The sequence below is a fragment of the Phyllostomus hastatus genome, unplaced genomic scaffold, assembly GCF_019186645.2.
Source record: "Phyllostomus hastatus isolate PE091 unplaced genomic scaffold, TTU_PhHast_1.1 phas_scaffold_78, whole genome shotgun sequence".
NCBI lineage: Eukaryota > Metazoa > Chordata > Mammalia > Chiroptera > Phyllostomidae > Phyllostomus > Phyllostomus hastatus.
The window spans coordinates 111,159,431-111,177,576 of NW_025334041.1; the positions used below are offsets into that span (position 1 = coordinate 111,159,431).

Sequence of the window (18,146 nt, forward strand, 5' to 3'; positions counted from 1 at the left end):
AACTAATCTTCATTAGGTCACACATGTAGTTAGTTAGCACAACCAGCATCTGAACTCAAGTCAGCCAATAGAACCAGGACTCTTATTTACCATGCTGTTTGTAAGACCTGCGTTTCAGTCCTAAATTTTTTCACCTATTAGGCGTGTTAACTTAGGGAAGTTACTTAACTTCTTTGCCTCTCCATTTCCTTATCTTTTAAAAAAGTGGTAATGATACCTATCTATTTCATGGGATTGTTGGAAGGATTAAATAAAATAATTATTGTGAGAAAAGTATTTTAATATCTAAAGCCATACAATTGAAAATCTTTTTGATATCAATACTGGGCTACTTCCACCTGTGATAAATCCCAAGCATTTCTAAGATGCTTTCATTGAATTACTTAGAGAGGTCAGTAAGCAAATAAACCGGGACAGGTGGGTGGTGGGAAGAAGAGGGGCTGGTAAGGGTGTTGGTGAGCCTCTCTCTCAACTCTACTTCCTCCAAGGTGGATAAGACCTGTGGGAAAATGATGTGGAGAAGTCAGCTTGTCAGTTTCTTCATGCTTCTTCTGTGACATAAAATAAGAAGCAATATTTGGTAAACCCATGCACTCAAGCCAAATGAAAGTAGTCAGGGTAGCAGTTAAGTGGGCAGGTTACATAGATAGTTCTTAGATTCCAGAGTGGGGGGTGGGGAGTGAGGGTTAGGGGATACATGGCTGTAGAACAAAGGTGGAAGGGACTGAATAGGTAGAGTCTAGTAGGAGCTGCTATAGAAAGATTCTGCATCAGCAGAGGTGGTGATTGTCAGTAAATGAAGACAGAACATCAAAGGCAGGCATCATGAGCCAAACATTTTAAGAGACTGAGATTTTAGCTTATACCACAAGGTGGGGTAGGGAAGTCATTAACACTCTTAAGTTATTTAAATATATTTTAGAAATATTAATTATTAATTATTAATTATTAAATATTAATTATTCCTTCCTGATCCCTCACAGTGTTTCTTGGAAGCCAAAAACAATAGTTTAGCCTGAAAATCACTTTGGAGGCTTGCCCAGCCATGCCTACCTGCAGATGTATCAGATATTCAGGGATGCGCTGGACTATGTGAAAGAACAGTGTATAGATGTCAGATTTAATCTCTTCATCACCCTGAATGAAAGAAAGGTAGAATCACTCTTCATTGTCCCTCCAGTTCTGGCTTCAGAACCCCAGTGCCAGTCCCATCAGAGTAGAAAAAGTTGACTCTCAGAGCATTTTCTTCCTCCAGAGTGCCATGAAGCATTGATCTCTCGTTGGACAGGCCACTTGTTCAAGGACATGCTCAAGGAGACAGTTCTTTAGCAGAGGGCATATCATGTACTTCCTTTGAATCTACCCAACTTTTCAAATTGCCCCTTCCATCCTCAACCCCAGATATCAGCACAGTTCTATACAGAAGTGGGCACTCAGTTAATTATATTTAAGCTGAATGAAGTCATTAAGATTCTCCAGCAAGTAATCATTACAATGGTTTACTAGTAGGCACTGAGGGTGGTTTGAGCCTGATGAGAATGGGTGAAAGAATATGATTAGAAACTGCCCAGCTGGCCTGGCAGCAGGAGACAAGTTGGACTTTTTCCATGTCCCTTTCCTTTCCTTCCCTTTGCTTTCCTTCCCTTTCCTTTTCTTCTCTTCCCTTCCCCTTTCCCAAATATTTTCTGAGTACTAATGTGTGGTAGGCATTATACTGAGTTGGGAGTAGTAGGGTAATGTAGAAAATTAGTAAGATCCTCACCTCTTGTGAAACTTGATTAACTCTTAACTTTAGGGCTTCTGATATGGTTTCTTCCTATTAAACTAAAATAACTAGAATTGTTTTACATTTATATGTGCTTGTTGCACACCTAATACAGCAGTGCACAAGCAATTCTTAAATCTACATGACTAGAATCACTTTACAATCTTAAAAAATGACATATAGGATGACTTGAGTTTAATAGTCAGATTATATAAGTTTAATATTCAGATTCATATTTCTGAGCCAAAAAAAATTCCTCATACAACATACAGGCTACAGCCTGAAGATCTCTGCTTAGAAAATCTGTTTACTTTGCCTAACTTCCAGTGGAGTGGAACTGATGGTCAGTAAGGCAAAGCAGGGACAAAGCAATGGCACTCATCCTCGAGTGAGCTTCTTTAACACCAGGGAGGAGTATCAGTGGCTCTGCTCAAGCCATTTCCCAACCTGGAAGACAAGCTCAGAGTGCATGTGCTGTATGTCCTAAGGGGGCGAGCAACATCATATGATACGCAGGTAACCAAAGGGTAATGTGCAGATAGAGTGAACTTACCTCCTTCAGAACAACGACGTGAACCAAAGAGATGCATTCAGGCAGGTCCCTCAGGTAGGCAACATAATAATCCAAGAAATTATTCTTGAAAACAAACATAAAAATGCATGATAAGAACCTGGAAACAGGAATGATAGTAGCCAATATTTTTTTATAGTCATATATATCAAAAAGAAGTACTTTGCAGAGATTATCTTAATCATGCATTTAATGTGTTCATTAATGTGTTCTTGTTTTTTATTCATCTTTTTGAAAAAACTTTTGGGTTTTAAGGTAGATATCCCTATGGACTTGGGAAAAAGTGAAATGATAAACTAAGGCAGAGGAGAGGAATTATGTAAACTGAAAAAGTATTTTTAAATTGTTTAATGATAAAAATGCATATTTTGTTTTAAAATTACTTTTCATTTTAATCACCTACATCCAAATGAGGGATTTTGTTCAACCCACTTCACAGTGTCTCGACCAATGGTTCTCAACTTTTTCCACCAATCACATGTTCACCTATGTAATATGTCTTTGGGAAAATAATCCTCAGCTTCCAAAGTTATATTTACACAGAAATAACAGATCTTAACCCAAGAAAGCACACTGAATACAAATGAGTAAAGCAATATGAGCAGGGTAACATTACATCTACTCTAATCTGTACAACTAGGTAATTTGTAAACTTTGTATTATTATCCACAGTTGAGAATCTTTGATATACAGAGGTTGAATGCAGGCAAAATCTGGCTTGCAGACCAATTTTAATTATCCCACACTATATATATATATATTTTTTTTTTAAATTTTATTTATTTTTAGAGAGGGAAGGGAGGGAGAGAGAGAAACATCGATGTGCGGTTGCTGGGGGCCATGGCCTGCAACCCAGGCATGTACCCTGACTGGGAATCGAACCTGTGACACTTTGGTTCACAGCCCGTGCTCAATCCACTGAGCTATGCCAGCCAGGGCCACACAATATATTTTTAAATCTTTTTTTATTGTTTTAATCATTGTTCAAGTACAGTTTTCTCCCTTTTACTCCCATTCCAGCCCACCCACCCATCCCTCCCCACTTCCCTCCCATTACCACTCTCCCCCTAGTTTTTGTCCATGTGTCCTTTAAATTTGTTCCTGTAAACCCACACAATATTTTTAAGATAAGAAAATCTCGTACAAAATTCTGGATTTCCAGCTGCCCTTTAAATATCAGATCCTGCAACGCTAGTCTTTCTTCCTGCATAAAAACTGGATAAAGCCAAGTAGTCATTCCTTATAGAAAAGCACGTCAGCTCCACTTAAACTCGTTTCTCAACATTCCCTCTTGTGTTAAATTCCACCTACTTCTACTCGTTCATATCACTGTCTGACTCTGGAGGCATTTGAGTTTGCAACTTCTGGCCTGGATCTTATTTAATTTGTAGAACCACAGAGGTTTTGAAACTTAGGACCCCGTCCAAGGCAGTGAAAACAAAAATATTCAAGACAAATAGCTACCCATCATTTCAAAAAATCTCTAAGGAATGAAATTGTAAGTGAAAGTACATACATATATGCAAACTTTCATATATTTATTTTATGTGTATGTATGAATATATGCATGCATTTATTTATGTATAAATATACACAAATACACACACATATATGTGCATGTTCAATTTCAGCAGTTATGGTATAGTGGAAAATAATGAACTGAAAGTTAGAAAACTCAGGTTCCACTGACAGATCTACAATTATCTAGCTAGCTGGGTGATTCAGCGAAGTCGAAATTTCCCTGAACTTTATATTATGTGTAGAATGAGGAAGTTAGACTAGATCTCGGCAGTTCTTCTAGCTCAGAAATTTACTGATTCCAGATTCTCTATTAAGAGAAGTGGACAAGAGGGACACAGATGAATATAATTCAAATTTATAAAGAATCATTTAAAAACTTACCTCATCATTTGTTAATTTAAGGAATAAATCTCCAAGGACTCCTTGGCGTGGCCACTTCAGGACCCTTTCCTGCAGAGCATGAAGCAAATCCAAGTGCTGCTGGACAAGGTACCGTAAAGAGCCAGGAAAGAGGCTTGAAACAGAACAGAGAAAGAATCACCCAAACCAGGCATAGAAAAGAAAAGCCCCTACAAGAAAATATACAGCAGAGTCCATTTTCCTAGTTATTCAGAATGTTCTGAGTCACAGACCTGCATTTGGGATTAAAAAATAAAAGTTTGTCATTGTAGACCAAATAGCAGATATCCTCAGGATATAAAAAGACCCCTTTACTGATGACTCCTATAATGCTGTGTGTTGACATAATAAAGAGCACCTTACTTGACTGGCTTTTTTAAAGCCAAACCAGTCCACTGTCATTTATGTGACAGTGGAAATTCTAAAGGAAATCTTTTTCAGTGTTTTACAGTTATTCTCACTTGATGTGCAAAATAGTCTCATTATTGTTGCAGATGACAGCACAAGGTGTCACTTGGTCATTCTCAGCTACTGGGTAGGAGACTACAACTTACATAAATAGGAAATTTTATTTAAAGCTGGCAACTAAAAGCACATGGGAAAGGGGTATGGAAGTGTTTTTTTTTTTTTTCTCTGTCCTTTGATTTCTAAGAATACTGGGCAAGGACAGAGTCTTGAATGGGAGGCTACAGATCAATCCTGGCCAGCTACTCCCTGGAGTTTCACAGAGTCCCCTTCTACTCTCATAGTCCCTCTAACCCATCTCAGTGAGCCTCGTTTTTTTCCAGAGGAAATGCAGGGAGGAGGAGTGATGTCAGAGAAGGAGAGGAGAGAGAAAAGAATCATGGAAGGAAGAAGAAGGGGGATTACATGGGGAATGGTGGGGTGATCGGGGACCTATAGGAACGAGGAAGGAAGAAACAGAAGGAAATGAAGTTTTGCTGGGCTATAAGCAAGGAGTTGATGTCTAACTTGGTGATTTAGAGGAATATAAAATAGGTTCCTTCTGCGTTCAAGATCTCAAGTTTAATAAAGGTGAAAGTGATGGCCTGCTTGTCACAGAGTTTGGCTATTTCCCTAGGATCCAGTGAGAGCAAACCAGTGGACAACTAATTAGTGGATGCTTTGCCAACCCTGGACAAGCAGACTTTTTTTTGAGAACACTAGGAAGGACACCAATTCGAGAGAAAAAATTTTCAACCCATTTCCAACTAAAGCAAAGATGCCCCTGTGACTATAGCTCAGAGAAAACCCACAACACCAGAATAGGGCACCCAGCTGCCTCCTGTGATACAAGGATTCCTTCCACTTTTGTCTGCTGCCCCTCCACCTCCTGTGCCACTGGCCTCCAAACATGTGAGGCCAGCTGATCCAGAAGCATGGGAGCAGAGGCCTCCTGGTCCAAGCTCTCATGGCTGATGCAGTGGACTTGGAAGACCTAAGTAATTCCTGTCCAGATCAGAGAGAATTTGGAGGGATAGCCAGGGGACAATTGGATTGGGAGATCATAAAGTTGATGGAGGAAAGCACAATTGATTGAACTGAAAGAAAAACTGCACCAGCAAAAGAACTAGATATGAAAGATTTTTTCCCACCAGGAGGCTATCAATGACTTTGGGTAATATTCTTGGTGTGACACTGAAAGGTGTTAGGGCACCATGGTGAGATCTGACTATGAGAGGGGCCTTCTATATAGGTTATGTAGTATGTCTTGGACTGGATTATCTTTTTTCTTCTTTTCTCCTTTCCTTTCCTCTCCTGGCCTTGCCTGACTTTCTTCTCTTTTACTTCACCCCTGTCTCTTCTCGCCCTTGTCTCTTCTCTCTTATTCTCTCCCCTCCTTCTTTCCCTCCCTTCCTCCCTTCTTTTCTTTTGAGGACACTGTCTTCTGCTATACTGTGCCCAATGTACTTGTAGAGTTGGAGAGCTAGTAACTTGGTTGGAGTCCAGGATACCTCCTGGATTGTCCCCGGGATAAGTTTGAGATTTCAGATGGGTCAGAGAAGGCTAATGCTCCCCTCAAATGTCATGGAAATACATAAGTTACATGAAGGGCAATGAACTACCAAATATTGAAAACAGGTTTTTAAAAGTTTTTTAATTTAATAAGGATAGTATCTGAAATCAGGGAGGATTGTGGAGGAGGTGAGCCAGGAGATGGAGAGCAGAGGAAGAAAGAAGGCAAGAAGTATAGACATACTTAACCTATTTCACTGTTTTGTCTAGATTCAGACCTGACTGCCAGAAGCAACTATTTTGTGAAGATGAAAGTATTAAGTGTTCAACTTCTTTTCTATCCCTTAATAGGAGTGAAATTATGGCAATGTGAATAGTTAGCATATTCTTTTTAAAGCCTTCAAAGTCACTTCAATTCCCACCATTTGGTACCTAAACAATGAGGGAAATAAACTAAAAGCAATCAAGGGAAATTCAGTTATAGTTTCAAATTAATAACATAGCTCTTGTCAGTCCAGTATTAAGCCAAATACTGCACTTCAGCAGCAAGATGTAGCTAAATTTGATCATGAAACATGTGCCACCTGGTGGTGATCTGCAGCATACAGCTTGTTGAGTTCTTCGTGGATGCACTGGGGTTTAGCTTATAAAGCTAACTGGCAATCTTGTGGAGCTGACTTTGCCCCAGCCCACAAGTGTTCAGAGAAGACTCTTTGATTTTGAGGTTGTAGCTCTATCTGGGTGAATCAGACCAGAAAAAGCCAAAAACACCAGCTTCTGTGATCCTCCAACAAATGAGCCACAGCCCACAAGATCCACTCAGGCCTCTCTGCTGACAGCCTGTGCCTCTCCCTGCAGCTCCAGCCCTTCCAGGATGGGGCAGGGCTGTCTTGAGACAAGCTGGAGAGACTCCTGAGCACTACACTTTTTTCTAGGGAAGATCTGACATTTTTATTTCACAGGTTTGAGAAGACATGGCAACCTCAGGTTTGAGTGTCAGATTGTAGTTGTGGTGGGTGTTATTTTCATCCCCAGGTTCCAACAGGGGTAGGAAGTGCTTACCAGTTGTTATGGGAAAAACAGTGAATGTTAATTTATTTTAATCTTTGCATGAGGAGAACCACCAATAGGGAAAAACACCTCTCATTCTGTTCTGTATTTCATTCAGGTGGTCTATTTAAAGTACACATGGAGGCTTCAGAAACAGCCTAGAAAACCAGAGGTTACCTTCTGTCACTGCTTGTTCTGTTTTCAAAGACTATTTCTGGAACTCTGTACAGGTCCCAGAATTCCCAAAGTGGAAACAATAAACACTTACCTTAAATCTTAATCAATCTGAAAAGCAAAGGCAATGAATACATGGATACCTTCTCTCTTTGGAATTCCTCTTTCCATCTGACCCCTGGAATGTTGCCTTGATCTTCAGGATGAGAGAGATGTTAATGACATACTTTCTTTCTGATTCAAGCAGTTCCAGAGCCACAGTCTGTCTTTTAGCTTTAAAAACAAACCAAGGAGGGAAATGTTGTGAACCGCTCCTCCCCCAAACCCTAGGAAATAATAGAAAGTAATAAAAAGATATGGAAAGCAATAAAAAGAGACATCAGCAAGTTTGGGGAATGTGAGAAATAGAATGGAGGAATGCTAATCAATTCAGCAGAGTAAAGAGCACAAAACCTTGGTGTTTTCATCTGCAGATGGGAAATCTGCTGAGAAAAGAGAGGCTTGAGGACTGGAGGCACCACACACAACAGAAAGTGCAAATGAGCAGCTGTGCTGCAACAGGAGACATAGACTACATAAAGTGCAATGAACCTCCAGGTCCCACCCTATGCCAGAAAGCTTCCTCATTTCTACCTCATGGAAAAGGGGAAAAATTGAACCAGAGAAGCCCTCCTTTCCAGTATCTGGGCTAAAGACATCAGAAATAGTAGAAGACAGAGTTGAAATGCTAAAATGAAAACAAGGGGCTTGCATACTGAACATTGAGACTCCCCTCAGCCTCTTCCCCTGCAGGTCCCACAATATCAGACTTATACTCTCCAGGCAGGGGACTGGAGGATCTCCTTCTGGAGAAACTGAACTGCCTAAGGAGAAAAGATCTCCAGACACTGACATAAAGAGGCCACCTATCAGAAAGTTAATTTGACACCCAATTAGCCAGTAATGAAGCCCACTTATTGATAAGCTTGGCCAATACAGAATTTCAGATTTCTTGTTCTTTAGAGCCTCTCTCTTAGATATAAATAATTAGCTAAGGATCCTCAGACATTTGAATGAAGCTTATACCATAAAAGAAAGAGAAGAAAAAAAATATACACACATCTCCTTTTTTAAAGAAGAGGGTGACACTGAATAAAGAAACAATGCAGGAGATGTAATATATAGAATGGTAACCATAGTTAATGATATATATTATATATTCAGAAGTTGCTGAAAGGGTAGATTTTAGCTCTGACTGGTGTGGCTCAGTGGGATAGGCATTGTACCACAATTGGAAATGTCCCTGGTTCAATTCCTGCTGATGCACATGCCTGGGTTGCAGTCCAGGTCCCCAGTAGGGGGCACATGAGAGGCAACAACACATTGATGTTTCTCTCCTTGTCTCTCTTTTTACCTCCCTTCCCCTCTCTAAAAATAAATACTTAAAGTCTTCAAAAAATGAAAGAGTAGATCTTCAAAGTTTTCATGGCAATAAAAGAGAATTGTATAACTATGTATGGTGGCAGATGTTAACTAGACTTACTCTGGTGATCATTTTACAATATATACAAATATCAAATTATGTTGTACATCTGAAACTAATATAATGTTATGGAATGTATGTCAGTTATACTTTAATTTAAAAAGCAGAGATGATGCTGAACCTAAAGAAAACTTTTTAAAAATCTTGTAATTAATATCCTCAAAGAGATATGAGGAAAATATTCTAGGTGTTTAAAAATTACAGGACACTATTTTTTAAAGAGAACAATCCACAAAAGAAGAAACTTTATGACATTTTTCAAGTAGAAAATAAAGTCAAGGAAATCTGCTTACCACTCCTTTCAATGTCCTCCCCCCCGCAAAAAAATACTAAGAAAAAGATATATTGAAGACAAATAGAAGAGAAAAAGATGGTAATGGAGAAAACCAATCTAGGAGATCCAACATCAACTTATTAGAAGTTTCACAGAAAAGAATATGAATGGATGAGAGGATATTATCAAATCAATCAGAGAAAAAATACTAGGATATCATCTCCCGAGGAAAGGGTCTATGTCCTCAGCATAATAAATCAAAAAGATTTTCATGTCATTGTAGGGTACAACACATCACTGAGAAACTTTAACACACCAAAGGTAAAGAGAAGATCCTAAAAGTTACCAGAGAGAAAAATCAGGTAACATAAAAAGGGCTGGGGATTAGAGCATTGGGCTTTCCCACAGGAATATTAGATGTTAGAAGATAATGGAAAAATTGCTTCAAAGTGATGAGGGAAAATGATTTTACATTCAGCTAATAAGCAAAGCATATGTAAGCTACTGGATGATGGATTTCATCAAATAAGGAGTAAACCAAGCACACAGAAGATTAAAATGAACAAACAGGAATCTAACATAGGAGAATTACGAAGGGAATTTCTGGGAAGCCCAGGAAGTTGCAGAATGGCAAATACAATGGGCCAGAATGGAGTAGGATGATAGAGGTCTGTAGGACAAATGTTTAAAAAAGAAAAAAAGAATGTAAATGATAGATTTTTTCGGTTACATTGCTATAAAAAGTTAAAGACCTATATAAAGGGCGACATATACCATGTTCTTTGATTGGAAGACTCAGGACTATTAAGATGTCAATTCTCTGGTAATTGGAATAAAAAGAATATAGGGTTTACTTCCAGTCAAGATGGAGGCATAGGTAGTCATAACTCGCCTCCTTGAGCAACCACAAAAAGAATCACAAATCACCTCAAAACAAAAAAACACCCAGAACTGTCAGAAAATCAAACTGTATAGAAGCCTGACAACCAAGAATTTAATTAGCCATAGTCAACCAGACAGGTAGGAGGGGCAGAGATGGGGAGTTGGGCTGGAGAGGACATGTTATAGCATGGAGAGGTGGTGGTGGCAATAGAATGGACGGTCCCACATTCAAGTGTGGTGGCTAAAAATAGAGAGGGATACATGGGGAGCAAGCAATCCCAGCCCTAGGTCAGACCACGCAGCCCAGGGTTCCAGTGCTAGGAAGATAAAGCCTCATAACTTCTGGCTGTAAAAATCAGGAGGGGTGGGGACCACACAAGAAACTGCCAGTTTCTCAGCAGAGTCCGTTTAAAGGACCTGCACAGACTTAGAATATATACAAACCCACCCACTCTAGGAATCACCACCAGGGCAACAGCTACAAGGGTGCCAGTTACATATGGGCAGTATGTGAAGTGACTATAAATGGGACAAGTGCCAGGCAAGCCTCCAGAAGCCAGGCGGTATTATTGTCCCATCTCTGACCCCTCCACCACACAGAAAGCCACAAAATATAATGAAGTGGATTGCCCTGCCCTAGCAATTACCTGAGGCTCTGTCCCATATAACTTAACAGGTACACCAAGATAGGGAGTCAAAGCAGCTCTACCAAATACACAGAAACAAATATAGAGAGGCTGCCAAATTGAGCAAACAAAGAAATATGGCCCAAATGAAAGAACAGAACAAAACCCTAGAAAAAGAACTAAACAAAACAGAGATAGCCAACCTATCAGATGCAGAGTTCAAAACACTGGTGATCAGGATGCTCAAAGAACTCATTGAGTACAGCAAGAACATAGGGAAGAAATAAAGGCTACACTAAGTGAAATAAAGAAAAATCCACAGGGAATAAACAGTGTAGGGAAGGAAGCCAGGTTTCAAATAAACAATTTGGAACAAAGGGAAGAATTGAACATTCAACCAGAACAGAATGAAGAGACAAGAATTCAAAAAAAACAAGGACAATATATGAAGACTCTGGGACATCTCCAAATGTGTCAACATCCAAATCATAGGGATGCCAGAAAGAGTAGAGGAAGGGCAAGAAGTTGAAAACTTATTTGAAAAAATAATGAAAGAAAACATCCTTCATTTGGTGAAGGAAATAGACATACAAGCCCAGGAAGCCCAGAGAGCCCCAAACAAGTTGGACCCAAAGAAGGCCACACCAAGACACATCATAGCTAAAATGCCAAAGGTTAAAGATAAAGAGAAAATCATAAAAGCAGCAAGAGAAAAGCACAGTTACCTACAAAGGAGTTTCCATAAGACTCCTTAGCTGATTTCTCAAAGGAAACTTTGCAAGCCAGAGGGGACTGGCAAGAAGTATTCAAAGTGAGGAAAACCAAGGACCTACAACCTAAATTACTGTATCCAGCAAAGCTATCATTTAGAATGGAAGGGCAGATAAAGTGCTTTCCAGACATGGTAAAGCCAAAGGAATTCATCATCACCAAGCCATTAATTATTACATGAAATGTTAAAGGGGCTTATTTAAGAAGAAGAAGATCAAAACTATGAACATTAAGATGGTGACAAACTCACAAGTATCAACAACTGAATGTAAAAAAAAAACAAAAACCAAGCAAACAGCTAGAACAAGAACAGAATCATAGATACGGAGATCATTTGGAGGGTTATCAACTGGGAGGGGGAATGGGGACAATGGGGTAAAAGGTACACAGATTTGAAAAGCATAATTGGTAGGTACAAAATGGGCAGGGGGAGGTTAAAAACAGTATAGGCAATGGAGAAGCCAAAGGACTTATATGCATGAACCATGAACATGACACTAAGGGGGCAGATTGTTGGAGGGAAGGGGGGTATCAGGTGGAAGAGGGAAAAGGTGGAAAAATTGGGACAACTGTAATAGCACAATCAATAAAATATACTTTAAGAAAAAGAATATAGGGTCTAAAATGAGACTCACCCATATATGATCACTTCACTCCAAAATATATTAAGAAATCTTAGTAATGCATAATAAAGATAAAGAACCCAATTTAAAAATTAGACAAAGAACTTAAATAGGCACTTCATAAAAGAACCACAAATGGCCAGTAAGCATATGACAAGATATTCAATGTCAGTAGTCATGAGGAAACCAAATTAAAACTTCAGTATCATACCAGTACACACCGAGGAGAATGGCTAAAATTAAAAAGACTGACCATACTAAATATTGGGAAGGATGTGAAGCAAATGGTTTTTTAGTACAATGCTGGTAAAATAAAATGTTCCAACCACTTTGAAAAACCGCTTTATGTTTTCTTTTAACGTTAAACACAATCATAGCCTATAGCCTAGAGATTTCACTCCTAGGTACACACTCAAGAGAAATGAGGACATACATCCACACAAAAAAAAGACCTACATAAGAATGTTTATAGAACTTTTATCCGTAATAGTCTGAAACCAGAAATACTCCAAATGTCCACCAGCAGGAGAATGGATAACCAAATTGTAGTAAATTCATTCAATGTGATTTTAAAAAGGAATGAACTACTGAATGAATTGTATACACCACATTATATGAGAGGAAGAGGCCAGATCCAGAGAAGTACATATTGTATTTTTCTACTTATATGGAGTTCAAGAACAGACAGAAACTAATTTATGGTGACAAAAGTCAGCATAGTGGTTCCTTGGGTGGGTATTGGCTGGAAAGGTGCCTGAGAGAACATTCTGGGGTAATAGAAATATTGTTTATCTTGATCTGGGTAATCATCATAAGGAGGTATCCCCATATAAAAAGTCAATGAGCTTGAACTTAAGCATTGTAAATATCACTCTGTGTAAATTAACCCTCAATAAAGTATTGATTTAAAAATAGCAGCATAGGTGGGCTGGAATGGGAGTAAAGGACAGAAAACTGTACTTGAACAATGGTTAAAATAAAATTAAAAATAAAATAGCAGCATAAACTTTTTTAAAAATATAGAAGCAAGTACCAGAAGAACCTGCCAAAAGAATTTAAATTGGTTGCTGATGTTTTTTGTAGTAAATCTTTTCGTACTGTTTAATTTTTCATGTATTTGATAATAATTTTTTAAAAATTACCTCCCACAAAATAGTTGAAGGGAAATACTATTGTCTGACACATACTAAGTATTTAGTAATAATTTGTGATTTGAAGGAAAAAAAGAGTGAAGAAGGAAGGACAGACTCTGTTGCAGTGCTTGACATTTTGGTAGTAGACTACTGATATAAGATTCACATACTGAGGATCCGACATCACTGACCAAATAGTGCCCTTCACAAAATTCCGCCCTCTTCTATGTCAAATTTATGCTTCCCCTCCTGCCCCAAAGCACTACATTACTAAATGTTATGGACACCCAGAATCAAGGTGGTAGTCCCAGCTGGCTGTGTGGCTTCTGGTGTTTCCCTTCACCTCTACAAGGTTGTAGTTCATCTGCAAAGAAACCAGATACTATGTGGCCTCATATGTCCAATGAATCTAAATTCTGAGGATTCTAGCCCTTGGGTCCATCATATTTTTTAAAATTTCAGTCTGTCATGGACACGAAAAACAGTGCAGTGTGGTGATTGCAAGTGGGCCGTGCATGGAAAGAGGGTGGTGGGGGAGGGTATGGGGGGATAAATGGTGATGGACAGAGACTTAGAGTGGTGAACACACAACACAGTGTATAGATGATGTGGTGTAGAATTGTGCACCTGAAATGTATATAATTTTTTAACTAGTGCTACCCCAATAAATTTAATAAAAAGGAAAAAATAAATAAAAATAAAGATTCTCTACAAATTAAAAAAAAAAAAGAAAAAGAATAAAATTTTAGCCTGCATTCCTCCTTGGGACTTACCAGCTAAAGAGGTTTCACATAAAACATTTTCCAAGGAGCTATGTCTGCCCTGGCCAACTTCCTTGAGTTTATCTGGGTGGTCTTTTGTGACATATTCCTCACCCCACTCTTTACCATCCTTAGGTTGCCTCCACACACCAGATGGCAGATGGCCCTTAGACTGGATATCAGCTGGGAGGCAAGGCTTGAGGTTTTCTTCTGATTCTGGAGTTGTTGGGTTCATTCCTGAAAAATAACACTTGACATCAAGATCTAATTTTTAAAAATTATATTTGTTACTAATTCTTAAATACGATGCTCATGTGCAGGATGAAATAGATCAACTAAGGATTAAACATTTTTACAATTACAAAGGATCACCTCTCTGTTTCTGGTCTATATGTCTTCTACTCTTTGTACATAGTCTCTACTAAATAAGGAATTTAAAAAAAAATAAATTTATAAAAAATGTAATTAATTTATAGTAGTATGTATTGACTCCTTCTATCTGCTTCATTCCAGGTGAGTACACCAAGTACCTGTAGCACTCCTGGAAAAGAGAGTACAAAAAGAGAAGGAAGAAGGTGCCAAAGACAATGCCATCTTTGGACCTTGTCCTCCTTGGCCCTGATGATGGTGAATTGCAAAAAGGAAAGAGTAAGTACATGTGGGAAGATGAAATAATCTATAAAATTGAGGTGAATTGTCTATTAAGTAAATAACTTCTAAATTACATAAGCCAGCAATTTTCAAACAATGTGCTGCAAGAATTTTTAATACATACAATACCTGTCTATTTAGTCAGGGACACTTAGCTCTTTTCCTTTAGATTGTCAAATTAAAAAATGGCAACAGACAACACAATGATAGCCATCTGGTGTGAACGAATCAAAGTTATACCTATTTTTTATCATGTCAGCAAAAATATATTTTTAGTGTGCTGTAGAATTTTATAATTAGTTTATGTGTGCCATGAAATGAAAAAGGTTGAAAGTAACTGAAGTAAACTATAAAATTTGTGGTTCATACAAAACTTATGTCATGCTACATACACCTGAGAGTTCTCAGCAAATGTTAATTCGTCTGTAATTGAAAGGCACCAGAAAGAATCAAAATAGTGGTTTGGTCTTAAACTTCCTCACACCTTCTCTGTCCTTGGGTTTAACTGAGTCACTGACCTTATCCAGCACATCTCAGAATCTTGATAACCAATATGCTTAACTTACCTGAGTTTTTTCATGCCTGATTTGGGACTGAGGGAGTAGAAACAAGGAAGGTTGAAAAAGGGGAAGGGTGGAATTGCCAGAAGAAAAGAGAACTCAAAGAAGGGCCACTTACCAGGACCCATCATCCCTTTCACATTACTGTCTCCTATATGCATGGATCTGGACTCTTGGGCTGCAGAGAAAGGAAAGCTTTCAATCAGTATTCATTCCAGTAACATGGACTGGGCACTCTCTATGAGCCAGGCATTGGGGACAGACTCACAGAGCTCACAGTTTACTGGAGCAGATAGAGCAGTAAATAAATAAATAAATAGCAATACAGTGTGACAAGTGCTCTTTTCCCACCTATCAATAGATATAATAGTGGTACATACCTCATAGACTACCATAAGAATTAAATCAGTTAATACTTGTAAACTGCTTAAAGTGGTACCTGGTAAACTGCAAATTATTGTTTAACCATGATGGTGGAGAGGGTAATGATGAGAGGCGCCAGGATGGTGCTATTAAAATGTCAGACCCTGCCATTCTCTGCTGAGCCCTCCAGGGGCCTCCCATTTTTGTATAAAAGTTTTATAATGACCTTAAAATGATCATAAGACCCTAAAACATCTGCTGTTCTCCCTGCCTGCTGTTTCCTTTCTTCTTTTTTTTCTTTTTCTTTTTTTTTTTTTTTTACTGCAACTCCTATTATGTTCCTTGTTCACTCTGCTTTAGGTTCTTTTTGCCGTTCTTTGAACATGTCAGTTATGTTCCTGCCAATACCTTGGTACTGGCTGTTGCCTTTCTTCCCCTCAGTATAGTTCCTAACTTTCTCACCTCCTTCAGGTCTTTACCTGGCACATACTATAAAATTATAGTTGTATTTCTTCACTTTTCTCCCTATTGCTACCTAACATATTATGTATTTTATTTATCTTGTTCATTGTCTGCTTCCTTCAGAACAAAGGCTCCATGAGGGCAGGAGCTTTTTTTGTTTTGTTCAGTACTATATCCTATCACCTAAATCAATGTCTGGGGTGGGTGGATGGACAGGTAAATGGACAGAAGGAAGGATGAGCAGCTATGGCCAACACCTTGACTGCAGCCTCAAGAGAGATCTTGAGCCAGAGGCACCCAGCTAAGCTGTGTACATATTCCTGACTCAGAGAAACTGTGACATAATGAATGTTTGCTATTTTAAGCTACTAAATTTGGGAGCACCATATTATAACTAACAGTGAGTAAGTTAATCCTTTCTGAAAGTTTAGTCCTTTGACCTTGAGTTTTAATATAACCTACTACCAATGGTATAGTGACTTATTATGGCACATTATTCCCAAATTATTGTAGCAACTTGGTAGAAGAAATAATGTTATATAAGCCAGGCCTACATAACAGCGAATGAAGGAGGAGTTGCCACTAAACAGCTAGTTTAATCTATCTGGGCACTTAAAAATATAATTTGTAATCATTTATCTTGTAAAAATGTTCAGTTGCCTCAGATATAGCATTGACCTGACCTTTACTTTCCAAGCCCATCCTGTAATCTCTCCTAACAAGACCATCTTTTATGTCATGCTGTCCATGACACAGACCAAAGAAAACAGAGCCACCTACCATAAACCCACATTCCAGGCAGGTCAAGTGAGTTTTCCCAGGGTGCACCTATCAGTCCCTAAAATAACTACTCAAATGGGTAAAAATAAAAATAAAAAATAAAATCTGTACTTTGAAGTTAATACTTATTAAAAGCCATTTGATTTTTAAATTCAGTTATTCAAAATATATTTATGGTCATTGGATATATGAGCCTAATTGTACATTAAGCCATAAGGGTAGAGAACCACCAGTCCTGCCCTTGAGGACTTTATAATGGATTGAGAAGTCACCGAGCCTCTTTTGGAGACTTTCTACATATGACCAAAAAAAACAAAAAAAAAAAAGAGAGAGAGAGATTTATCTAAACACTGTTAATATCTACATTCATTCTCCTGTCCATGTTTTGCTAGGTGTTATTGAGGATACAAAGAAGTAGCAATCATTTTTTGTTTAGTTTCTTTTCCTCAGTTCAATACAGGTCACTAACCGATGTCTGCGGACATCCCCCAGAAAGCTAGTTTGCTTCAGTACTGCCCAAGTATAATTTTTTATTATTTGTTCTAACATCACAGATCAGGGATGTGGCTGGTGACAATTTCAGGGTGCAGACAGTGCAAAGTTAGACTGCCCCTGATGGCACTGCCTGCCAGTTAGGGTATATATGACTTTCTTACATCAGTGAAACCTTTGTTGAAAAAAAAAGCAGAGCACACAATTTTATCTCTATGCTAAGAATACAGCTATTTTTAAAATGTCTATGCAGAGAGACAAGGGCTGAGAAGTAATATGGGGAATAAAACAATTTATTAGAGCGAATAATTTTTAACATTTCTTGCCCTATGGTTGTGCAACAAACTATTTTTAATCCCCTTGAAATTTAGAACACCAAGTATTTTCCCAAAAGAGAAAATGTTTTAAAATTAGGCAGACTCTTTAATTTCTAGGTTTCTCAGATCCTCTGGATTCTTTTAAATTCCATATACAAGGGGGAAAATTCTGAGCAACATACCATTTTCCTCTAAAAAGAATGAAGACCTTAGGCCCATTCTTACTACTACTTTGACCCTCAGATTATAGGAAAAAAATGCTTGGCTAAATGCTTGGCTAATGCTTGTGAACTGTACCTTTTTCATAGGCTTGAGAAGGCAGAATGTTTGTAAAGTCTTCATTTGGAATAACAGGCTCAGGGACGTTGATTGAACGGAAGGGACTTCCTTGTGCTTGACCAGGCCCAGCCTGTGGGCCGTGTTCTTCTTTTTGCATTTTCCTAGGGAAGGGAAGCAGAAGGTCTTAATACTTGGTGGATTAGGAAGAGATTCA

The 18,146-nt window shown here is 38.5% G+C and overlaps 1 protein-coding gene across 7 annotated transcripts in view; it reads right to left on the bottom strand.

The window, feature by feature from the left end:
* ARHGEF33 (Rho guanine nucleotide exchange factor 33) overlaps window positions 1-18,146 on the bottom strand; it is a 116,244-nt gene that overhangs the window by 54,626 nt on the left and 43,472 nt on the right. For all 7 annotated transcript variants that reach the window (XR_006784355.1, XM_045827083.1, XM_045827081.1 and 4 more), the window contains 7 exons: window positions 17,951-18,093; window positions 15,358-15,417; window positions 14,041-14,265; window positions 7,580-7,709; window positions 4,239-4,371; window positions 2,319-2,402; window positions 1,054-1,137 (listed from right to left, as the gene is read on the bottom strand). Coding sequence is in view for 6 of the 7 variants with exons in the window: in XM_045827083.1 (XP_045683039.1) it covers window positions 1,054-1,137; window positions 2,319-2,402; window positions 4,239-4,371; window positions 7,580-7,709; window positions 14,041-14,265; window positions 15,358-15,417; window positions 17,951-18,093 (859 nt within the window). In the remaining variant the exon portion in view is untranslated. The remainder of the gene's footprint in view (window positions 1-1,053; window positions 1,138-2,318; window positions 2,403-4,238; window positions 4,372-7,579; window positions 7,710-14,040; window positions 14,266-15,357; window positions 15,418-17,950; window positions 18,094-18,146) is intronic.